The sequence below is a fragment of the Nyctereutes procyonoides genome, unplaced genomic scaffold (genome assembly GCF_905146905.1).
Source record: "Nyctereutes procyonoides isolate TBG_1078 unplaced genomic scaffold, NYPRO_anot_genome, whole genome shotgun sequence".
Classification (NCBI taxonomy): domain Eukaryota; kingdom Metazoa; phylum Chordata; class Mammalia; order Carnivora; family Canidae; genus Nyctereutes; species Nyctereutes procyonoides.
In genome coordinates, this window is record NW_026575125.1 from 43,862,546 (window position 1) to 43,888,465 (window position 25,920).

General features: G+C 40.4%; 1 protein-coding gene across 1 annotated transcript; it reads left to right on the forward strand.

Annotated features, from left to right (window-relative positions):
• Nucleotides 1-1,047: 1,047 nt before the first annotated feature.
• On the forward strand, nt 1,048-5,992 carry BMP15 (bone morphogenetic protein 15). Its single transcript, XM_055339005.1, has 2 exons — nt 1,048-1,393; nt 5,136-5,992. Exons 1-2 carry the CDS (start codon nt 1,069-1,071, stop codon nt 5,990-5,992), a joined length of 1,182 nt encoding a protein of 393 aa, XP_055194980.1. The 5' UTR covers nt 1,048-1,068.
• Nucleotides 5,993-25,920: the final 19,928 nt, after the last annotated feature.

Consider the following 25,920-nt stretch of genomic DNA (forward strand, 5'->3'; position numbering starts at 1 on the left):
TTTTTGTAGAATCCTGGTCTGGGGCAGCCTTAACTAACTAGTCCAGCCCACTTCCTTCCATTAAGCCAAGTGAGATGAGCTCTCAGCCAACTTCCACAGATTCATCTGCCACTGCCTCCAGACTTCTCTGATGAACCTCACTCAGGATCTCAACACCTTCCATGGTAAACCAGAAATTCTAAGTCAGAATTGTCAAACATGACTGCACATTAAAATCACCTGCAGAAGTTAAAAAAAGTCCTCCTGCCCTAGTAACAGCCCAGACACACTACATCAGAATCTCTGAGGATGGTTCCCAGGCATCCATAATAGTTAAAGCTCCCCAGATGATTCCAATGTACAGCCAAGATTGAGAACCACTGTTAAGGCATCTTCAAGTTCCAGAAGCCACACTCACAGTGGTTTCCACATTTTACTGTTCACAGACACTTCCTGGAGCATTTGTTAAGATTCAGATTTCTGGACCTCACCTTCAGAGAGTCCATGTTTTGATTTGGACCCAGGAGCCTGCATTCTTAACTATCACCCCAGATAGTTTCACTGCAAGTCAATAGCAGATCACATTTAGGGAATTTCTGCATTAGAGACAGGGCTACGTGGAAGTGGGATGGGAGCAAGAGGTCTCTGGCCCTTTAAGGACTAATTAAGAAACTTACCTTTAAAGCTGTGGAGCACAGTAAGCGAGGGCTGCTTTTTTTTTTTTTCATCCTAGTGGATAAGGTAAGGGAGCAGGCCCTGGAATGGACCTCTCCTTTAAGGTTACCTCAGCATCCGAGTAAGTGCTATCTTGTTCCTAATCCTGAAGAGCAGGAAGGATACGCCACATTGTTCCACCTGTTTTTTCCATTTGTTTTGATATGAAGAGGCCAAGTTAGGAGACCTCCTTTGGTCCAGAAGATCCTCCCAGAGGAATCAACTTAGGGTCTGCCTGCTTGCCTTTCATTTTTTTCTTGCCCTATCTTTTATGGTTGTGGAACTAGATGTGGTTACCTATGTGAAAGGAAAGGCTCAGAGTAACATCCTTTGGGCTTGGGCTGGAGCGTGTTGCTGAACACCACACCTTTTGAGATGGTCCTCCTCAGCATCCTTAGAATACTTCTTTGGGGACTGGTGATTTTTATGGAATACAGGGTCCAAATGGCAAAGGTAGGGCAGCCCTCTAATGCCCTCATGGCTGACGCCCCTTCCCTGCCCCTGATTCGGGAGCTGCTAGAAGAAGCTCCTGGCAAACAGCAGAGGAAGCCACAGGTCCTTGGGCATCCTTTGCGGTACATGCTGGAGTTGTACCAGCGTTCAGCTGATGTACGTGGGCACCCTAGGGAGAACCGCACCATTGGGGCCACCATGGTGAGGCTGGTGAGACCCTTGGCGAATATAGCAAGGCCTCTCAGAGGTAAGTCATCATGCCATACTGTCCTGGAGGGAAGAGAAATGGGGGAACAGAATGTAGAGAAAGGAGATCTGTGCATTTAGTCAAGCTTCATTGCCTAGTGGGTGAGTTGTTTTCTCAGGCTTGGATTTTAAAGGATGAAAAAGTTGGGAGAAGCTGGATCCAAGCCTACTTCCCTTTAGGTTCCCAATTTAAGAACAGATTGCATTGGGGCCTACCTGAGGAATCTCTCCCAGACCCCAGGAAAACTAAATGTGTCAGCTCCTATCTTTCAAAGAAAGTCTTATTGCTTGCTACGTCACTGAAAACTCTAATTGAGAAATACTCCTATGCATTCTTATGGAGGGCTGTTTGTGTGTGGTTGCATTCTTACAAGGCAAAGAGCACAGGATACTGAGTTGGGGAGATGTACAAGAATGGACAGGAACAAATTGGTAGGTCTGTATACCTGGTTAGGTGAACATCTGCTATCGTATATAATTCTTAAGGACAACTATAACCATTAGCTGTCATGGACCAATTAGCCTAATTTTTAAAGATAAGAAAACTAAGGCACAGAGGTCAAATAACTTGCAAAGTTCACATAGACAGTGGGTGGCAGAGATAGGATTTGAGGTTAAGTCTGCCTGACTCTAAACTCTCCATAACTTCTTGTTTAGGTACTACCTTGATATCCTTGTATACCAAGCAGTTTCTCTATTAAGTCCATGTTGCTACTTTACTATGAGTTTTTGATACCAAAGGTATTTTGGAATTTTCTTTGTTCCTGTCATGCTTGATCTTAAAAATATCTTCATTAGATACTGTTCCAGGAAACCAACGGGCTTCTGAAATGCAGGGCTTTCTAGGGAACACAGGAACCCAACTTCAAGGAAATCTTGGGAACCTGGTGAGATCAATTTTGGGCCTTGGCTAGTTTACATTCCCTCCTTTAAATGAAACAACCAATATTCCCCTAGCTAACCTTTACTGTGAGCTTACCATGTGCCAGGCATTAGGAAAAACACTTTACTAGCATTATCTTCCTTAATGCTCACCACTATCTTATAAGTACTATCAACATAATCATTTTATAGGTAAAGAAACTGAAGGTCAGAGTAACTTACTCAATGTAACACAGCTAGTAATTGGTAGAGCTGGATGTCAAACCGAGGGTTTTGGGCTCCAGAGCTTTGCTTTTAATCATCCTGCAGTGCTGACTTAACAGATTTTAATTGTGCACCAGGCACTGTGTTTGGGTTGGATCTGAAGGCACAAATAACCATTTTCCTGACCTCTAGAAGCTCCCATTAAGGTAGAATAGATACATAAGTAATCACATAATGGTGTTATGGCATGACAAATGCTTTGACAAGGATAAGCAGTAGGGCTCCCAGTACACGAAAGAAGAAACAGGTCACTGCTTAAAGCCAGCAAAGGGAAGCGGGGAGACCATGAAAGACCCCACCGAAGAGCTTATTTGAGCTGGACCTTGAGGAAGGAGTAAGAAGACTATGCATAGAAGCAGAGATATGCATTCTGCTTGAGGAAAGGGAAGATACTTTGGTGTGGATGGAGATTCACTCAACAAATACTAATATCTACTGTGGGATAGGCATTGTTTTAGGTGCTGGCACACAGATATGATCAAGACAGTCATGGGTGAGACAGAAAAATACAGATAATTGCAAAGTGTGGTAAGTGCTATCAAAGAATGAAATAGGTTATTTTGATAAAGAATAACAAAGAAATCCTCCCTTTACATGGAATTATCAAGGAATGCATCTTTGAAGAGGGGACATTTGAGCTGAGGCCTGTAAGATAATAAACAAGGCATAAAAAGAGTAGAAAGAAGTCTGATTTAGGCAGAAGGAACCATGTGTACAAAGGCCTAGAGGGTGGAAACCAGCTTGTCTGACTTGAAGATTAGAAGGAAGATGAGTATGGCTGCAGCCTATTGAGCATTGTGCAGAGTGGCAGGAAATGAGGCTGATGAGAGGGGACTTATAGGCCATTATAAAGAATCTGGATTTTATTCTGTGTGCAGCAAAAAGCTGTGCAAATCAAGTTTGTACAGATGATATGGGGCTAGAAAGGAGGATGTGTAGAATTAGATCACTATCCTGGTCTGTGGGACATACTAGCATCTAGGGACTCTGGAAAGGATCCAGAAATGGATAAAAAGAACACAGGGCCAGATCTCTCCATTAGGAGATGACACAGCTGAACTGAAGTTACCTGGAGATCTATGCCAGGTTCAATCACACAGGATGTGTGAGTCAGCCATTTCCCTGAAAAATTCTGAGCAGACCCTTCCTGGCTCTGATCCTAAGACACTCCACCCTGCTTTAGGAAATATGAGATGTCAAGGTCTGAAAGGTAAGGGCAGTTCCTCACCAGACAGCCTGCTAGAGGTTGGGTTGGGCTCCTTCTTAGGCAGGGTGGGGCAGGTATATGGGTGGGCCTCTTAGAAAGATGATTGTATGATGGGAGTGTAGAATAGCTTTAAAAAGCAAATACAGATCTAGCTTGGGCTTTGTGTGAATGATGTCCAGTGCCCCAGACTTGAGGGTGTATTGAGCGTAAGTTGAATCTGAACTTTGTCTTTAAGCATCAGGATATTTTTCATTAAAGCACTTCTACATTGACTAGTCCAGGCCTACTGAAAAATCCAAGCTTGTGGATTTAGTGAAGGAGGAAGGTTAGATAAATAATATGAAAATTAACATGCAAAGTTTCAGCAATAAGATGTTTGAATATAAAAAGGAGGCATTTTCCTGCAATGCCTGGTTTTTGTGATCTTTACTCATGACATTTTCCAGGAGAGGGTGCAGAAATTCAGAGCACTGCAGGCCCAGTCTTCCAACCCTTTGGCCACTGGGTGTCAGCATTACAGTCTGGATTAAAACAATCACCAGGAGGCTTTCAGCTTCTAGAATTCTTAGCAAACAAAATATTTATCTGACCAAGGCCTTGTTGAAAATGACATTTAGGGGAATGGTGGTACAATGAATGCAATACATGAAGAATCATTTCCAGTAAGGAATGAACAAGGGAGAGACTAAGGGTTAAGGAGGAAATGGCTAAAAAAGGAACAGCTGCTCAAGAAGCAATTCTTAATGTAGAAGGTAGAAATGGCAAAACAGCTGCCCCCATTAGGGATAAATAGACAAAATTATTTTCTGGCATCCTGGCCCCAGATTTGAACTGATGGCAGGCCATAGATAGTCCCCAATATTGGGCTGTTATCTTGAAGTTGCACCTGTATAATGCTATGACAGGAGGACTCATTCTTAATTCATGCATGTCTCAACAATTCACTTAATTGATCACCTTTAATAGTCAACTAATAAAGATTGATCCTCTTCCCCATACACAGAAAAATTCCATATTTGAGGGTTTTTTTTCCTCATCCTAGTGCTATGTGTGATCTAAAAATGAGACCCAATTTCTTTTAAGGGAAACATACTTGGGCTCAAATCTTGTTTCTACTAGACACTGGCTGTATGTCCTCTCACATAACTTCTCTGAGCCTCAGTTTCCTTGTCTGCAAAACGGGGATAATTACTATCTCATAAGATTATTGCAGATTAAAAAGCTAACACTTTAAAACATCTAATAGTACATGTTCAACGAATGATAGTGATTATCATGATCTTGCTTTATTTTTAGGGCTACTTACAGCTATTAGTTGAGCAGATTTGTGAGGGAGATTCAGGCTAGGAGGTAAGAAGCTAATCCTCTGCTCTTGTTCCCTTCTGTGCAGGCCCCTGGCATATAAAGACCCTGGACTTTCCTCTGAGACCAAACCGAGTAGCATACCAACTAGTCAGAGCCATTGTGGTTTACCGCCATCAACTCTACCTAGCTCCTTTCCATCTTTCCTGCCATGTGGAACCCTGGATACAGCAAAGCCTAACCAACCACTTTCCCTCTTCAGGAAGAGGTTCCTCAAATACTTCCTTGATGTCCAAAGCTTGGACAGAGATGGATATCACACAACATGTTCGACAAAGAATCTGGAATCATAAAGGACGCAGGGTTCTACAACTCCGCCTCATGTGTCAGCAGCAAAAAGGCAGTGAGATTCTTGAACTTCAGTGGCATGGTACTTCATCCTTGGACACTGCCTTCTTGTTACTGTATTTCAATGACACTCATAAAAGTGTTAAGAAGACCACATTTCACCCCAGAGTTCTGGAGGGGTTCATCGAAAAGGATTCTTCTCTTTTGCGGAGGGCCCGGCAAGCAGGCAGTATCACATCTGGGGTCCCTAGCTCCTCCAGAGACCATGATGGGCCTAAAAGTAACCAGTGTTCCCTCCACCCTTTCCAAGTCAGCTTCCATCAGTTGGGCTGGGATCATTGGATTATTGCTCCCCATCTATATACCCCAAACTACTGTAAAGGAGCCTGCCCTCGGGTACTACACTATGGTCTCAATTCCCCCAATCATGCCATCATCCAGAACCTTGTCAATGAGCTGGTAGACCAGAGTGTCCCCCAGCCATCCTGTGTTCCTTATAAGTATGTTCCCATTAGCATCCTTTTGGTTGAGGCAAATGGGAGTATCTTGTACAAGGAGTATGAGGATATGATTGCCCAGTCCTGTACATGCAGGTGATAGCAAAGGTAAAGCTAGCTCAGGTGTTCTGAGAAATTGGAAGAGTTTAACATAACAAATATCAGTGTTAAAGCTGCAAATAGTGTACTACCTGTGATCTTCTACCTATTTTCTGGGTTCTATTCTTTGCCTCAAGTGTCACTTAAGTCTCTTCCCCCATGTATGAAGTCCTCACTTTATACAAACAGTTCTGATACCAAACATTAGTACATTTTGACCATTAGTCAGAGCCTTAAAGATGTTTATTGGGGATGCCCAGCTTTGTCTTTTTTATTGTGACCTTGTCAAAAGTCACCAATCCATGATAGTAGAACTTTCAGAATTACCCTACCAAGGCCTAGAAAAGTGAAATTTTCCTAGTATCCATCTTTTGAACTTTCTAGAAGATTTTGGGTTAAGAAAACCATTTCAGATTTTACTCCTCTATCTTGCCTCCTGTATCCTCAAAGCTAAAAAGACTTCCTGCTTCTGTGCTTGTATTGTTCTCTGAATCTAAAACTAACTTTTCTCAGATGGATTAAAAAATGTTTGGGCACTAATCTCCATTAAAATCTTTGAAGGGAAACAGAAGGAGTCTTTTTCTAAGATATTAGGGCTTTTCCTCTCAGCCTCTGAACCTGGGAAAAGTATCTGGGATTCCTTCCCTGGGATAAGAAGATCAGCCTTTAATAAGGCTGATAGGAAAACTTGAGTATGGTGCTGTGAGGATAATCACTTCAAAATGGCCCACATCTATGGTGAAAAAAGGAAATGCTGTCATTGCTGATTAGGACTATATATGGGGGAGTCATTTTAAACTTTCTAGGGAACACTGGATTTCACAAGACATTGTTTTATACAACACTTAAATTCTTGTTAATTATCACAAAGAAAGCTCACTGGTGGCTCAGAGGCTAGGAGTTGGCCCGGGTGGGGGTAGTGGGGTAGAAGGCTGCAGCCTGGAAGCTTGAAGGGCTGTAGGGGCTCAGATGTTCTGAGGCCTGGGGCCAACTTCATTCTGGGCTTGCCTGTTTGTGAGTTCAGTTTGGCTCTGGGATGGATCTCTGTGGGGAGATGGGTTTGCTGCTCGGGGAAGCGTGAGGTACTGCCTTAGACTAAATGATACTTGCAGTATGACTCTTTTTTACTCCTATGCTGTGCTAAAGTGATGGAGACTGGGCTGTGTTACTAATAAATCATTTTTTGTTGTTGTTAAAGAGAATCTTGAATGTTTGGGGGATTGGTAGAGAGTGGGTGGAAGGAATTGATTTCATTTGTTCCCTTTAGCTATGGCCAGAAGCTAAACCCTAATTTCCAAGGGTGGGGCTGCAGACTGCAATGAAGTTCTCTCTTAAGGCAGCACTGCTGGTGATCAGCCCTCCCCAAGGGGGCCCTTTGAGGAAGCCCAGTAAGGCATTTCCCCTGCCTAACTTTTCCTTGACTAGTCTTATGGGCATTCATAGTGGGATGGGACTGATTTAGGGTAGATGCATGTATCTGCCAAATGTAACTACCACCAACCCCCCACTGCCATTTTTCTTACCTATCCATCAAATTAACTCACCTTACCATTCTCTTCTCAATAATTGGTTCCAGCTAGACAAAAGACAGTATCTTACACATTTATAAATATAAAAATTTTATTCTTCCTGGGGAGTTTTTCCTTAATATCTTTTCACCCATCTACCTACAACTTTAGAAATCAGATAATTTTTTTATCTCCTCAATGTCCCCATGACACCCCAGACTCAGGTAGGTGCCCTACCTTTGTGCTCACATAACACTATTTGCTTTCCTTTAACACATTCTAGTGTAACTTTGTTGCCAAAAGATGAGATCCTTTTGGGATTTTCAACTGTGTTTTACCCATTTCCATATTACTGGAGCCTGGCACATAGTAGGTCTTTGAAAGGTACAACCAGAAGGCCATCATACTTTGTATTTGTGTGATGCATTCTTCCTAACATAGAAGATTTTAAATTTTTATTTATTTATGATAGACAGAGGCAGAGACACAGGCAGAGGGAGAAGCAGGCTTCATGCACCGGGAGCCTGACGTGGGATTCGATCCCGGGTCTCCAGGATCGCGCCCTGGGCCAAAGGCAGGCGCTAAACCGCTGCGCCACCCAGGGATCCCAACATAGAAGATTTTAATGCTCACATTCCATTCATTTTCCAATGGATAAATATAAGATATCCCTTGTATATAAAATAAGATTATTTTTGTACACCATTATTTCAAAACCATGATTCAAGTTACAATAGAATTTGACAGCTATGTTCTTGAATGAGGCAGTTTCAGAATCATTGTAATAAGAGGCAAGTTGACATAGAATAAATGTGGGCTTTCAGTCTAGATATTTATTTCCCCAGTCTTCTTGGGATAGACACAAATACTTAACAGGCCAGAAGACAGATCTTGTCCACAGGACCAGATTCTGAATTCAGCATTCCAGTGTTCAGAATTTTCAGAAAATCATGGTCTCCTAGCCTTATGAGTCCAGAATAAAACTGAAACTTCATCTTTTTATGGAAGGCTCAGGGTTAATTGGCCACATTATCCATTAAGCCTTGAGTTATCAGAAATACCCAACAAGAAACGCTGGCAGGATGGAGTCATTTGTGGCTTATATTATGGATTATTTTCCTTTGAAATACTGCTTTCAACTCAGCATTTTCCCCTCAAATATGAAGTAAAATATATATACCTCAAACATTCTTTTGGAAGGAAGGAGATAACTTGCTAGTGGAGGAGGGTATGTGAGTCTATCTGCGCAGGTGCATCTGGGGAGAAATGGTTATTTGGTCCAGAAATGGAATGCAAAACAGTACAGCCACTTTGGAAGACAGTTTAACAGTTTCTCACAAAGCTAAATGTAGTCTCACCATACAATCCAGCAATCACACTCCTTGTTATTTATTTAAATGAGTTGGAAAGTTATGTCTGCACAAAACCCTGCATGTTAATGTTTATAGCAGCTTTATTCATAATTGCACCAACTTGAAAGCAACCATTAATAGATAAATGGATAAACTCTGCTACATGTATACAATGGAATATTATTCAGCAATAAAAAGAAATGAGCTATTAAGTCATGAAAAGACATGGAGGAAACCTAAATGCTAAGTGGAAGAAGCTGATCTAAAAAGGCTTTGTACTGTAGGATTCCATTTATATGACTTTCAGGAAAAGGAAAAACTACACAGACAGTAAAAAGAGCAGTGATTGCCATCAGTTTAGAAGAAGGGAAGGGGAAATGAATATATGGAGCACAAGGGATTTTTAGAACAGTGAAATTCTTGGGGTAGCCCCAGTGGCGCAGCGGTTTAGCATCGCCTGCAGCCCAGGGCGTGATCCTGGAGACCCTGGATGAGTCCCACATCAGGATCTCTGCATGGAGCCTGCTTCTCCCTCTGCCTGTGTCTCTGCCTCTCTCCCTCTGTCTCTATGAGTAAATAAAATTTTTTTAAAAAAGTGTTAAGAAAAAAAAACAGTGAAATTCTTATGGTATTTTGTGGGTAGATACATGGCATTATGTATTTTTCAAAACTCATACAATGTTCAACTGAAAAAGTGAACCCTTATGTAAACTATGGACTTCAATAAAAATATATCAATATTTTTTCTCAATTGTAAAAAATGCACCACACTAATGCAAGATGTTAATAACAGAGGAAAATTGTGGCGTGGGGAGAGGAAAGAATGGCAGTATATGGGAACTCTCCGTACTTAAACTCTTCAGTATTTCCATAAACCCAAAACTTCTCTAAAAAGTAAGGTCTGTCAAAATAAAGAGGGCTTTTTTCATGGGTGAGCTTTGAGGCAGGTCGAATAAAGATGAGTCATGTGAGTGAGTGTTTCTAAGAACTGCCAGACAAATCAAGCTGTGACAGTTCTTTAGGAACTTTTGGGGAAACTCAAACCTGCTCTGCCCCCTCCAGGGGCTGCTAGACTACTGATTTTCACAGCTACAGGAATTGTCAGGCTGTTCTTTTTCAAGGCTACTGTGGATCTGAGTAGAGGAGGTTTGGAATAGGACACATTAAAATGTCCCAAAACTCACTCTTTCCATAGATGTTCAGCCATTTTTCTTGAATAAATCCTCCTTGAATTGGTGCAAGCTTTTGGTTAATTCCAGGGTTCTGAAAAAATTGATTTTTTTGCTACTGTCCTCAGAGATTTTGAGGAGTTGATTTTTGGAGGTCTTGTTCCACCATTCCTGAAATCCTCTTCTATCAGCCCCGTTTTACTGTGACTTACCCCAGAGATCCATAGCTTCATGTCTTCTCCATTCATTTGTACAACAGATATAAATGCAGTTCCAAGGATAATAGACTATTTCTCATCATCCTATGAAGTTTTAAACAGACCTAGAACCAAAGCATTCATATATATATCTACATACTTACACATGCACCCCAACCCTCAATGTATATACATCTCTATCTATCCTCCATCTACTGCACATGCAATTTCATTTGCAAATAGAGTTTTTTGTAACTAAAGTTGTTAATCGGAGGGAAAAGATGGTGTTCCTATACAATTGGTTGTTGCCTAATTAAATGCTTTTTATCACTTTCTCATCTTTGTGGATTTGAGTGCTTTATGTTCAGCAAGCAGAAAACTGACCTTGAACGTAGCGCTTTTACTTCACCCTGGAAGTGCAACAGAAAGCAAGATGGGAGGGGGTTTTGGTCAGAGAGGCAGATGCAAATGGATTCCCATACACCAGAAATGCATCAAGTACTTAAAGTCTGTTAGAAGGAGTAGTCTCAAGAATGGGTGTGGAGGATGGGCTAGAGTATAAGGTGGCTTATTATTTGTACTACTTTTCACCAAAATGACAGTTCAGTTGATATCTGCCAGGGTTCTTTTCTGGCACTATCCACATATTGTACCTTACTGGAATCATGTCATATTTTGCTTATGCTACTGATGCTGACACCTCAGCTGGTAAACCTGATAGAACTTCACAGTGCTAAGGCCCGGAGGGGTAAGTGAGATGGAAAATGAACATTAGGTTGAGTCTAATATCTCTCCCCCTTTTTTAGATCATTACCTACCCAGCTGAAGATACTGTTTTTGAAGCTGTGGTGAAGCTGTGACAAAATCATTAGCTAGCATAGGTCTGCCAATCATCTCCAGGTGACTAGGATGACTCCATTTTAGAGACTCCTTCATGGCAAACCTGTTGGGATTACCTGCCCTTGGAATATGTAACCAAATCCTGTAGGTGACAACTTTGTCTCAGTCTCTGCCTATTCACAGCTAAAGTGACTGACTCAAGGATTCCCAGGGTTCAGATGACCCTCTATTTTGTCTTTTTAGGAATGGATACTGATACTGAGTAGTAAAAAAACTTTGGTATTGAGACCACAGAGAAAGGAGACATAAAAGCATGAAAGGAGATACAGCCACTTGTGCTGAGCAATTCATTTGGCAACCTTTGTTTCTGCATCAATGGACCTAAATAATTCCTGGTATTATTGACTTTTTTTTACTACAGCATATTTTATTGTACTTTACTGCAATGATATATGCTTTATATCAGTCTAGGTATGCCTAGGAATTATATGCGGATAGGTAGAAAGATCAAACCACTAGTTCCTATTAGTCTGTGTCCATTGTACCCCAGGATCATCTTGATTATGTCTTAGTTGCAGTAGGATCCTATCAAAGCAACATTGCAATGAACAGAAGATGGCTCTGAATTTGGATTGTTTAGTGTAATAAGGTGGAAGAATTTTTTTTCCTCTATCACATATCTCTCCACCCAATACATACACATGCACTATTATCTGTCAGTAGCTGGGCAGCACAGAGGAAAAAGGGCTGTGATTCCTACAGAAATTTTCTGGACCTATACATTTAACAGTAGCCCACAAATTTCCTCATTCCACAGGAATGCAGAACCCCTCCATCATATTCCATATCTCCCTACTTTCAGATTTTATATCTCTCAGTAAGATGAGTCTATTTTCCCCTCCTAGGGTACACACACACACTGCTGTCTTCTCATTCTCCACATCCCATTGTAAACCAGGAATGGGTAAATTATTAGGAAAAAAAACCTACATGTGACTTCCCTAGCCCTTACTGTGTCCTTCCAGTCTAGTAGTTCAAAACTCTCTGTGGAATCCAGTTGCAGGTGACTGTCAGATGATGAAAGAGCCTCATGAGCCACTATAGCTCTTTGCCCATTTCCCCCTGGTTTGTTTTAATCCACGCAGTTTGTGCTAACTTGTTTATGGCGGCTCTAGGAATCTAACACAGTAGGTAAATATAAAAGCTAGTATTGTATTATTGGTTTGTAACTCCTATTTTTTTCTGTATTATTCAGAAGACAAGTATATAAAGTGATAACTGTAAGTCTGTTGATGGGAATACAATGCATAAAGATGTAATATGTAACAATAACAACCTAAAGGGATAAGAACAGAGCTGTATAGGAACAGAGCTCTTATGTAATAATGAAGCTAAGTTGGTATTAATTCAAACTAGATTGTTATAAAATTAAGATGTTAATTGTAATCTCTAGACTAAGAAAATAGCTTTTAAATAAGCAGGAAAGGAAATAGGATAAAAACTATATTAAAAATCAAGCAGAGAAGGCAGTAGTTGAGGATGTGATAAATAAAAAGTATAAGATATTCAGAAAACAAATAGCAAAGTGGTAGAAGTAAGCACTTCCTTACCAGTAATTATTATTATTTTTTTATAAATTAATTTTTATTGGTGTTCAATACCAGTAATTATTTTAAAAGTAAAATGCATTACACTCTTGAATTAAAGGCAGAGATGGGCAGAATGTATGCAAGAAACATGATCGAACTATGTATTGTCTACAAGAGATATATTTTAAGTCCAAAGGACAAAAATAGATTAAAAATGAAAAGGTTTAAATTGCTATTCAATGTAAATAGTAACAAAAAGATAGCTGGCTATAATAATATCAGATAAAATAGACCAAGTCAAAAATTGCTACAGAGCCTCGGTGCCCATCGAAAGATGAATGGATAAAGAAGATGTGGTATATGTATAGAATGGAATATTACTCAGCCATTAGAAACGACAAATACCCACCATGTGCTTCAACATGGAGGGACCTGGAAGGTATTGTGCTGAGTGAAATAAGTCAATCGGAAAAGGACAAACATGATATGGTCTCATTCATTTGGGGAATATAAAAAATAGTGAAAGGGAATAAAGGGAAAGGAGAGAAAATGAGTGAAAATATCAGTGAGGGTGACAAAACATGAGAGACACCTAACTCTGGGAAATGAACAAGGGGTAGTGGAAGGGGAAGTGGGTGGGGGGTTGGGGTGACTGGGTGACAGGCACTTTGGGGGGCACTTGCGGGATGAGCACTGGGTGTTATGCTATATGTTGGCAAATTGAACTCCAATAAAAATTTAAAAATTGCAAAAAAAAATTAAAAATTGCTACAAGAGATAAAGATATTATATATTGATAAAAGGATTAATCCACCAAAAAGATACTAAAATTATATACTCACTTAAAAATAGTTCTAGAATAGTTCTAGAACTCTAGCCTCTAGTTGGGAGGCGTCAATACCACATTTTTAATTATGGATAGAACAACTAGAAAGAAGGTCAAGAAGGAAATAGAGAATTTGAATAACATTATGAATCAATTAGACCTAGCAGAGATACTGTTGACCTTTGAAGGATGCAGGAGTTGGGGTACTGATCCCACACATAGTCAAAAACCCACATATAACTTTTGACTTCCCCAAAACTTATCTACTAATAGCCTATTATTGACTGGAAGCCTTACCAACAACATAGACAGCTGATTAAAATATATTTTGTATGTTATATGTATAATATACTATATTCTTACAATAAAGTATGCTAGAGAAAAGAAAATGTTATTAATAAAATCATAAGGAAAATACATTTTAAGTACCGTACTTCATTTATTTAAAAAATCTGCATATAAGTGGACTCATGCAGTGTACAGAACGTTTTTTTTTTGAAGGACATCATTTCCAACTTTATTTTTTTATATAAATTTATGTTTTATTGGTGTTCAATTTGCTAACATATAGAATAACACCCAGTGCTCATCCCATCAAGTGCCCCCCTCAGTGCCCGTCACCCAATCACCCCCACCCCTCTCCCCACCTCCCCTTCCACCACCCCTAGTTCATTTCCCAGAGTTAGGAGTCTCTTATGTTCTGTCTTCCTTTCTGATATTTCCCACTCATTTTTCTCCTTTCCCCTTTATTCCCTTTCACCATTTTCTATATTCCACAAATGAATGAGACCATAAAATGTCCTTCTCCGATTGACTTATTTCACTCAGCATAATATCCTCCAGTTCCATCTGCGTCGAAGCAAATGGTGGGTATTTGTCATTTCTAATGGCTGAGGAATATTCCATTGAGTATACAGAACATTGTACCCAACAACAGTTAAATACTTACTCTTCAAGTTCACATGGAACATTCTCCATGATAGGCCATATTTTAGTCTACAAAACATGTGTCAATAAATTTTAAAAGAGGGAGGAGGGGCAAGATGGCGGAAGTGTAGGGTCCCCAAATCACCTGTCCCCACCAAATTACCTAGATAACCTTCAAATCATCCTGAAAATCTACGAATTCGGCCTGAGATTTAAAGAGAGACCAGCTGGAATGCTACAGTGAGAAGAGTTCACGCTTCTATCAAGGTAGGAAGACGGGGAAAAAGAAATAAAGAAACAAAAGGCCTCCAAGGGGGAGGGGCCCCGCGAGGAGCCGGGCTGAGGCCGGGGCGAGTGCCCCCAGGACAGGAGAGCCCCGTCCCGGAGAAGCAGGAGCTTCACCAACCTTCCTGGGCGGAAAGGCGCCCTCAGGGAGTTAGAGCACCAATAAAAAAAAATTATTAAAAAATAAATTTATTTAAAAAATAATAATAAATAAAAATCTGTAAAAAAAGATTGTATTCTAACAGCACACAAATATATACACACATATTTTCAATTTTACTAAACGAATAAAAGCATGTAGCTCATGATTAAGCAAAATATATAAAAATATAGTTTTTTTTTTCAAATAAAGTGTGAGAGGCTGAGGTTTATAAGAGATCAATTTGGGGTTACTTTAATAGAATAGTAAAATATTTAACTTAAAAATATCTTGTTCCACCTTCCTTCCCAAGACAAGAATCATTTTCAGTCAATTTTCTTTGCACAATTACATGTGCTTAGAATATTGCCTAATACACAGTAGGAGCTAAAGAAGTGTTAAATGAATACATAACCAAAGGAACAGATGAGATTTATGTAAATTTTCAAGAAGAAAGACATTGTTCCAAGTAAAGTTTAATTCTACAGTTTAAACTGGGATGACTCAGTTGGGGAAATTACGGTTGATGTCAAATAATAGTGGGAGGTGCTTGTTTTGTTTAATTTGGATTTTGCTTTTTGATCCTTCTTGGAGAGCAAAAGGCAAAGAATATCTTCTGGTGACAATTATACACCTTTAAAAATTTGGATAACCAGTAAAATTCCTGAAAGAAAGTATCTTCCCATGTTTTTAAGGCACATAATGTTCCAGAGAGGTTTATGAGAAGAGGGATATTCTCTCAGAGTTCCTTAATCAGGATATTCTTGCCCCCCTTACACATTTAATTCATCCTTCTTATCCCATCCCAAGCTTTGGGTCCACTTTGTCTCCTGGTGGGTGGAGACAATGCCAGGCAAGGTAATTATAACTTTCAAGTGGCAAGCCCAGACAGTAAATGACAGATCTCTCAGAGGGGAGTCAGATTATGAGGTTCATATTTACTTCTTCAAACTCAACACCCTGGTGACTAACCTTATCAAGAACGAATAAAAGGTGTTGACTGGGCTCTGGGTTCATCAGGCAGCTTTTAGGGGCATACTGAGACCCTTCTATGTGGCCTGATCTCTTGCCCAACCTATCCCTGTATCATAGAGAACATGTTTCCAATACTGGGAGTGCGTCTGTATTTTCAACAGAGGGCTCCTGTGGCATCTACTTTTTAAATAAAGCTGACTTTAGCTAATGTCAGCTGCCTAGAAAAGAACAGCAGCCTCCCACCAAATGAGCCACCTTTGTTGCCTTGTCAAGTTAAAAATGCCACAGCTTAAGACAACTCTAGACAACTGCAAATCACATTGGTGCCAAGAGTAATGGGCCCTATTACTTTAGCAATTTGAATTCTAGATTACAAAAGACTAGAAAACCACTGACCCAAGGCAATCCTTAATATGAACCAAAACAAAGTAGTCTCTGTATTTCTAATGTTTTTATGAGTATAAATATAGTCTATGCATATTGCAAAACTATAGAAAATATAAAAATTAAGAATTATCACAATCGGGATCCCTGGGTGGCGCAGCGGTTTGGCGCCTGCCTTTGGCCCAGGGCGCGATCCTGGAGACCCAGGATCAAATCCCACATCGGGCTCCCGGTGCATGGAGCCTGCTTCTCCCTCTGCCTGTGTCTCTGCCTCTCTCTCTCTCTCTGTGACTATCATAAATAAATAAAAATTAAAAAAAAAGAATTATCACAATCTATGGATGGATAAAGAAGATGTGGTTTATGTATACAATGGAATATTACTCAGCCATTAGAAATGACAAATACTGGTGCAGCCACTCTGGAAAACTGTGTGGAGGTTCCTCAAAGAGTTAAAAATAGACCTGCCCTACGACCCAGCAATTGCACTGTTAGGGATTTACCCCAAAGATTCAGATGCAATGAAACACCGGGACACCTGCACCCCGATGTTTCTAGCAGCCATGTCCACAATAGCCAAACTGTGGAAGGAGCCTCGGTGTCCATTGAAAGATGAATGGATAAAGAAGATGTGGTTTATGTATACAATGGAATATTACTCAGCCATTAGAAACGACAAATACCCACCATTTGCTTCAACGTGGATGGAACTGGAAGGTATTATGCTGAGTGAAGTAAGTCCATCGGAGAAGGACAAACAGTGTATGTTCTCATTCATTTGGGGAATATAAATAATAGTGAAAGGCAATATAAGGGAAGGGAGAAGAAATGTGTGGGAAATAACAGAAAGGGAGACAGAACATAAAGACTCCTAACTCTGGGAAACAAACTAGGGGTGGTGGAAGGGGAGGTGGGTGGGGGGTGGCGGTGAGTGGGTTGGCGGGCACTGAGGGGGACACTTGACAGGATGAGCACTAGGTGTTATTCTGTATGTTGGCTTATTGAACACCAATAAAAAATAAATTTATTATTTAAAAAATAATAATAAAAAAATAAAATAAGCCTCATGTAGACCGCAGATAGATGGGTCTTGCTTTTTTATCCAGTCTGAAACCCTGCACCTTTTGATAGGGTCATTAAGCCCATTCACGTTCAGAGTTACTATTGAAAGATATGAATTTCTTGTCATCATAATACCTATTCAGTCCCTGTTTTTGTGGATTGTGTCTTTGGACTTCCTCTTTCGTTTAGAGTCCCCCTTAATATTTCTTGCAGAGCTGGTTTGGAGGTCACATATTCTTTCAGTTTCTGCCTCTCTTGGAACCTCTTTATCTTTATCTATTTATCTATTTACCTCTTTATCTATTCTGAATGAGAGCCTTGCTGGATAAAGTATTCTTGGCTGCAGGTTCTTCTCATTTAGGACCCTGAATATATCCGGCCACCCCTTTCTGGCCTGCCAGGTCTCTGTGGGGAGGTCTGCTGTTATCCTAATACTCCCCATATAAGTTAGGGATCTTTTGTCTCTTGCTGCTTTAAGGATTTCCTCTTTATCTTTGGAATTTGCAATTTCACTATGAAATGTCGGGGTGTTGAACGGTTTTCATTGTTTTTAAGGGGGATCTCCTGTATATGAACGCCTGTTTCTCTTCCCAAGTTAGGAAAGTTCTCAGCTATGATTTGTTCAAATACACTTTCTGGTCCTTTGTCCCTTTCGGCGCCCTCTGGAACCCCAATTAAACGCAGACTTTTCCTTCTGAAGCTGTCATTCTTTTCCCTTAAACTATCCTCATGACCTTTTAATTGTTTTTCTCTTTTTCCCTCAGTTTCCCTCTTTGCCATCCACTTGTCTTCTATGTCACTCACTCGTTCTTCTACCTCATTAACCCTCGTTGTTAGGACCTCCAGTTTGGATTGCATCTCATTTACAATTAAATTTTTAATTTCAGCCTGATTATATCTAAATTCTGCAGTGATGAAGTCTCTTGATTTGTTCATGCTTTTTTCCAGAGCCACGAGTAACTTTATAATTGTGCTTCTGAATTGGCTTTCTGACATCAAATAATCCAAATTCTGTAATTCTGTGGGAGAGAGTACTATTTCTGATTCTTTTGTGGTGAGTTCTTCTTTCTAGTCATTTTGTTCAGTGCACAGTGGTTAAAAACATGTACTGGAAAAAGGAAGGAAAATAAAAGAAGAAAACGGGAAAAAACAGACAACCCCCCGCCCCAAAAAACAAAAAACAAAAAAACCAAGGAGGGGTATCCTCTGGTTTTATATACTGTAAATCCCTCGACTTCCCTCGGAGCGTTCCAGCTCTGCTTCGTCGGGTACTTGCTCTTCCCCTGTCCTTCCAACTGGTCTTCTGGTGGAGGGGCCCACTATGCTGATTCTCAGGTGTGTGCACCTGGGGGAGTTGCCCCGCCCATGCCAGGTGCACAGCTCTGTGGGAGCTGTTTATCCTGTGAGGTCTCTGTTCCCTGGCGGCCCAGATCCTCTCAGGCACAGGGTAACACCAGGAGCAACAACAGTGAAGGAGGCCAGCTCTCCAGCCCTGGAGTGATTCTGATATCTTGCACTGTTGGTGGGAATGTGAACAGATGCAGCCACTCTGGAAAACTGTGTGGAAGTTCCTCAAAGAGTTAAAAATAGATCTGCCCTACCACCCAGCAATTGCACTGCTGGGGATTTACCCCAAAGATACAGATGCAGTGAAATGCCGGGACACCTGCACCCCGATGTTTCTAGCAGCAATGTTCACAATACCCAAACTGTGGAAGGAGCCTCGGTGTCCATCGAAAGATGAATGGATAAAGAAGATGTGGTCTATGTATACAATGGAGTATTACTCAGCCATTAGAAACGACAAATACCCACCATTTGCTTCAACGTGGATGGAACTGGAGGGTATTATGCTGAGTGAAATAAGTCAATTGGAGAAGGACAAACATTATATGGTCTCATTCATTTGGGGAATATAAAAACGAGTGAAAGGGAATAAAGGGGAAAGGAGAACAAATGTGTGGGAAATATCAGAAAGGGAGACAGAACATGAGAGACTCCTAACTCTGGGAAACGAACTAGGGGTGGTGGAAGGGGAGGTGGGTGGGGGGGTGGGGGTGACTGGGTGACAGGCACTGAGGGGCACTTGATGGGATGAGCACTGGGTGTTATGCTATATGTTGGCAAATTGAACTCCAATAAAATAAAAAGAAGAAGAAAAAAAGTCTTCTCCAAAGAATTAAAAGCAAAATATAATACTCTAGGCCCAGCAAACATTAAAGGAGAAAATAATCCCAATCTTGTACAAAGTCTTCCATAAAACATATGAAAGAAGGAATGTCTCCTAATTCATGTCATGTGGTAAGAATAATTTTCCTAGTAAATGTGTCCATGGATGTGTTATAAATAAGTAAAGAAGAATAAGGGATGAATCACATTCATGAAAGTAGATGGAAAATCAAGAAAATATTAGCAAACTAAATTCAGCAATGTATAAACAAAATAATACATGAATACCAGGATTGGTGTGTAATTAGAAAATAAAATAGTGTAATTAACAGAGCAATTAACAGTGCAATTGTGTATTAACAGAACAAAACATGGACATCATATGATGATCTCAATACATGCAGTAAAAAAAGTGTTTGATAAAAGTCAAGCTGCATTCATAACAAAATTATTTAAATATTTAAGAATAGAAAGGAGCTTTCTTAACTCAATAAAGCATACCAAAAAGGATACAATAAACATCCTGCTAAATCGTGAAATAATCAAACCTTTTTTTTATATTGAAAAAATAGTTCCTTTTGGTAGAGGAAAGATGGTGGTGGACTAGAAGGACCTTAGGTTACTTTGTGCTATGAATACAATTAGATAACTGTCAAATCATCTTATATATCCCAGAAATTGACCTGAATATTATCAGAACAAAATCCACAACCAAAGGTAGAGAAGAGGTCACATCAAAGAAGGTAGGAAGTGCAGAGACTTGGTTTGGAAGAGAATGGGATCATGACCACCACAGAGGGAGCCATAGTCACAGAGAAGGGTGATAGACAGACTAGCACATAAGGAAGCTCATGGGGAAAATATATCCCCATAGCAATTGGCTTGGAAAGCAAGAGGGGCTGAATTTTATGAGTTTTTGCAACCAGCAGGGTTTAAAGCCTGGAGTTTTAAAGGTCAGCAAGCTTGGCTTGGATATAGCAAAAAAACATTGTGCTGCTCTTGGATAAAAGACAATGGACATACAATGTGGAAATAGTGGTCTGACGAAATGCCTTAGGCACACAATGGGGAGGTTATTTACTCATCTCAGAGCTTATCCCAGCGAGATAGCATTCACAGAGACCCCCCCTCCAGGACCAAAAGAACTAGTCTGCACCATTTCTCTCTCTTGCCCTTCAGCATAAGTACAGGGCCACGTGCAGAAACCAGCCCAGCACTGACACTCACTACCTAACTTGTCTACACCAAGCTACAACCTTCCCCCTTGCCACTCCAGTGGAAACACCATTCCTAGTCACAATTGCCACAATTCCTGTGCAGTAAGCTCCCTCCTACAGAAATCCAGTCCCAAACCTTGTTCACACTACATCTCCTGATTCAGGAATTTTGCAGAACCTTGGTTCCCATGGTGGTAGTGACAGATCTCATTTCACAAACAGACCAGATCATACTTAGGAAAAATGCACCACATTCAGGCCAGGGACCAAACACTGCCCACAAAAAGAGGGCCTCTACAGATGAGCAGGCTGATGGAAAAAGTGGCTAGGACAAAAGAACTTTCTACAGTATGTGCTGCAGAGCACATGCAACACATATTGGTGATGCTCCCTGAAATAAGTCCTGGGAAACAAGGGATATCACATGGTAGAGCAATACAGGACCTTTTCTTAATAAGGATCCTACCCTCAAGAACAGGAGACATAACTGACTTTCCTAACACTGAAATAGGCACAGGGACTTTGACAAAATGAGAAGACAGATAAATTCATACCAAATTAAAATACAGTGGTCCGAAACCTTTGGATGCAGCAAAAGCAGTTCTTAGAGGGACTTTATAAGCAATCCAGGCCTATCTCAAAAAGCAAAAAAAAATCCCAAATAAATAACCTAACTTTATACCTAAATGAGCTAAAAAAATACAACAAACAAAACCTAAAAACAGCAGAAGGAAGAAAATAATAAAGATTGGAGCAGAAATACATTAGTTAGAAACTAAAAACAAAAACAATGGAACAGATCAATGAAACCAGGATATGGTTCTTTGAAAAATCAATAAAATTGATAAAACTTTAGCCAGACTTTTCAAGAAAAAAAAGAAAGGACTCAAATGAATAAACTCACAAATGAAGTAGGAGAAATAACAACCAACACCATAAAAATACAGATCATAAGAGAATATTATGAAAAACTATATGCCAACAAATTGGATGACCTAGAAGAAATGGATAAATTTCTAGAAATATACAAACTACTAAAACTGAAACAGGAAGAAATATAAAATTTGATTAGACTGATTACCAGCAAGGATATTTGAATCAGTAATAAAAAACAACTCACAACAAACAAAACTCTAGGACCAGATGGCTTCACAGGCAAATTCTACCAAACATTTAAAGAAGAGTTAATACCTATTCTTCTCAAAGTATTTAAAAAAATAGAAGACGAAGAAAAACTTCCAAATTCATTCTATGAAGCTAGCATTACCCTGATACCAAAGACACTACTAAAAAAGAGAAATACAAGCCTATATGCCTGATTAACATAGATGCAAAAAATCCTCACCAAAATAGTAGCAAACCGAATCCAACAGCACATTAAAAAAATCATTCACCATGATCAAGCAGGATTTATTCCTGGGTTGCAAGGATGGTTCAATATTCACAGATCAATCAAAGTGATACATCATATCAGTGAGAAAAAATAACAACCATATTGATCATTTGAATAGATGCAGGAAAAGTGTTGACAAAATACAACATCCATTCATGATAAAACCCCTCAAACAAAGTAGGTTTAGAGGAAACATACCTCAAAATAAATAAAAATTAATAAATAAAAATAAAATAAATCTTCTAAATAGGGGAAAACCTGAGAGCATTTCACCTAAGCTCAGAAACAAGACAAAGATGTCCACTCTCACCACTTTTATTCAACTTAATACTGGCAGTCCTAGCCACAGCAGGCAGACAACAAAAAGAAATAAAAACCATCCAAATCAGTAAGAAAGAAGTAAAACTTTCACTATTTGCAGATGACATGATACTTTATGTAGAAAACCCAAAAGACTCCACTAAAAATTGCTAGAACTGATAAATGAATTCAGTGAAGTTGCAGGATACAAAGTCAACGTACAGAAATATGTTGCATTTCTCTATACCAATAATGAAGCAGGAGAAAGAGAAAATAAGAAAACAATCTCATTTATAGTTGCAACAAAAATAATGAGATGCTTAGGAATAAACCTAAGCGAAAAGGTGAAAGAGGTATACTCTGGGAACTATAAAATTCTGATGAAAGAAATTGAAGACAACATAAAGAAAGGAAAAAGAAACAACCCTTAAATTTGTTTGGAACCAGAAAAGACCCCACGTAGCCAAAACCATCTTGAAAAAGAAAAGCAAAGCTGATGGCATCACTATTCTGGGCTGCAACTTATATTAGAAAGCTGTAGTAATCGAACAGTATTGTACTGGCACAAAAACAGACACACAGATCAATGGAATAGAATAGAAAACCCAGAAATAAACCCACAAGTTTAGGTTAATTAATCTTTGAAAAAGCAGGAAATAATGTCCAAGGGGGAAAGGACAATCTCTTCAAAAAATGGTGTTGAACAGCTACATACAGAAGAATGAAACTGGGCCACTTTCTTACCCTATATAAAAAAATAAACTAAAAATGGATTAAAGACCTAAATGTGAGACCTGAAAACATAAAAATCCTAGAAGAGAACTCTGGCAGTAACCTCTTTGACATTGGTTGCAACAACTTTGCTCTAGATGTCTCCTGAGCCAAGAGAAACAAAAGCAAAAATAAATAATTGGGATTACATCAAAATAATAAGATTCTTCACAGCAAAGAAAACAATCAACAAAACTGAAAGGCAACCTACAGAATGAGAAGAGTTATTTGCAAATGACATATCTGGTAAAGGGTTAGTATCCAAAAAAAAAAAAAAAGAAGAAGAAATGAGACAATTCTACAACCCCCAAAAATTAATCCAATTTTAAAATGGGCAGAAGACATTTCTCCAAATCCAGACAGCCAAGAGATACATGAATAGATGCTTAACATCTCTCATTACCAGGGAAATGCAAATCAACACCTCAATGAGATTATTACCTCACAGCTGTCATAATGGCTAAAATCAACAACACAAGAAATAACAGGTGTTGGTGAGGATGTGGAGAAAAAGGAACATTTGTGCATTTTTGGTAGGAATGGAAACTGGTGCAACCACTCTGGAAAACCGAATGGAGGTTCCTAAAAAAGTTAAAATTAGAACTACCTTATGATCCAACAATCCAAAACATAGGAAAACACTAATTCAAAGGGATACATGCACCCCTATGTTTATAGCAACATTATTTACAATAGCTAAGATGTGGAAGCAGCCCAAATGTCTATTGATTCTTGAGAGGATAAAGAAGATGTGGTATATATACACAATGGAATATTACTCAGCCATAGGAAAGAATGAAATCTTGCAAGTTGGAACAACATGGATGGAGTTAGAAAGTATAGCATTAAGCAAAATAAGTCAGTTCAGAGAAAGACAAATGCCATACAATTTCACTCCTATGAGGAATTTAAGAAACAAATAAGCAAAAGGAAAAAAGAGAAAGTGGCAAATCAAGAAACAAACTATTAATAATACAAAACAATCTGATGGTTATCAGAGGGGAGAATGGAGAGGAAGAGGGATATGTTAAATAGGTGAAGGGGATTAAGAGTGCACTTCTTTGGCAAGCACTGAATAATATATGGAATTGTTGAATAAAGACACTTGAAGCCAATATAACACTGTATGTTAAGAAAGTGGATTTAAAATTAAAACTTAAGAAAAAGGAGGGAGGGGCAAGATGGTGGAAGAGTAGGGTCCCCAAGTCACCTGTCCCCACCAAATTACCTAGATAACCTTCAAATCATCCTGAATATCTACGAATTCGGCCTGAGATTTAAAGAGAGACCAGCTGGAATGCTACAGTGAGAAGAGTTCGCGCTTCTATCAAGGTAGGAAGACGGGGGAAAAGAAATAAAGAAACAAAAGGCCTCCAAGGGGGAGGGGCCCCGCGAGGAGCCGGGCTGAGGCCGGGGCGAGTGTCCCCAGGACAGGAGAGCCCCGTCCCGGAGAAGCAGGAGCTGCACCAACCTTCCCGGGCGGAAAGGCGCCCGCAGGGAGTTGGAGCAGGACCACAGGAGGGCGGGGATGCCCTCAAGCTCCCTGGGACACTAACAGACACCCGCACCCCGGGAAAGTCCACCGAGCTCCCTAAAGGGCTGCAGCGCGCACGGCGGGACCCGGGAGCAGCTCGGAGGGGCTCAGGCGGCGGGTCTGCTGAGAGGGGGCTGCACGGCCCGGGAGCAGATCGGGGTGGCTGCGGCAGAGGAAGGGGCTCCACGCGGAGGGGGCTACGCGGCTCCGGGAGCAGCTCGGTGGGGCTGGGGGGTGGCTCTGCAAGGAGGGGGCTGCGAGGCCGGGAGCGCGAATCCAACAGCGCAGACCCGGGAGCACAGGGAGCCGGGGACACGGCCCTGATCTGGCCTCCCCCCGGGAAAGGCAGAGGCCAGGAGGGCCCAGAACAGCAAGGACACTCCTGCCCCAAGCTGAGCAGATCAGCGGCCCCGCCCCCGGAGCATCAGGGCACTTGCAAAGACAGAGCTCTTGTAGTTACTGCGGGAGCTGAAGCCAGGGCTCCAGAGCTGGCCGCCGCCACTGTGGTTGTTCCTCCTGGGGCTTCACTGGGTAAAAAACCCCCACTGAGCCCTGCACCAGGCAGGGGGCAGAGCAGCTCCCCCAAGTGCTAACACCTGAAAATCAGCACAACAGGCCCCTCCCCCAGAAGACCAGCTAGAAGGACAAGTTCCAGGGGAAGTCAAGGGACTTAAAGTATACAGAATCAGAAGATGTTCTCTTGTGTTTTTTTTGTTTGTTTTTTGACTTCTGTTTGCTTCCCCCACCCTTTTATTTCCTTTCTTTTACTTTCTCTTTTTTCTTCTCTTTTTTTGTTCCTTTTTTCTTTCTTTCTTTCTCTCCTCTCTTTTTCTCCTTTTCCCAATACAACTTGTTTTTGGCCACTCTGCACTGAGCAAAATGACTAGTAGGAAAAAACTCACCTCAAAAGAAATAATCAGAAACAGTCCTCTCTCCCACAGAGTTACAAAGTCTGGATTACAATTCAATGTCAGAAAGCCAATTCAGAAGCACTATTATAAAGCTACTGGTGGCTCTAGAAAAAAGCATAAAGGACTCAAGAGACTTCATGACTGCAGAATTTAGATCTAATCAGGCAGAAATTAAAAATCAATTGAATGAGATGCTATCCAAACTAAAAGTCCTAACGATGAGGGTTAACGAGGTGAAAGAACGAGTGAGTGACATAGAAGACAAGTTGATGGCAAAGAGGGAAACTGAGGAAAAAAGAGACAAACAATTAAAAGACCATGAAGACAGATTAGGGGAAATAAATGACAGCCTGAGGAAGAAAAACAAACATTTAATTGGGG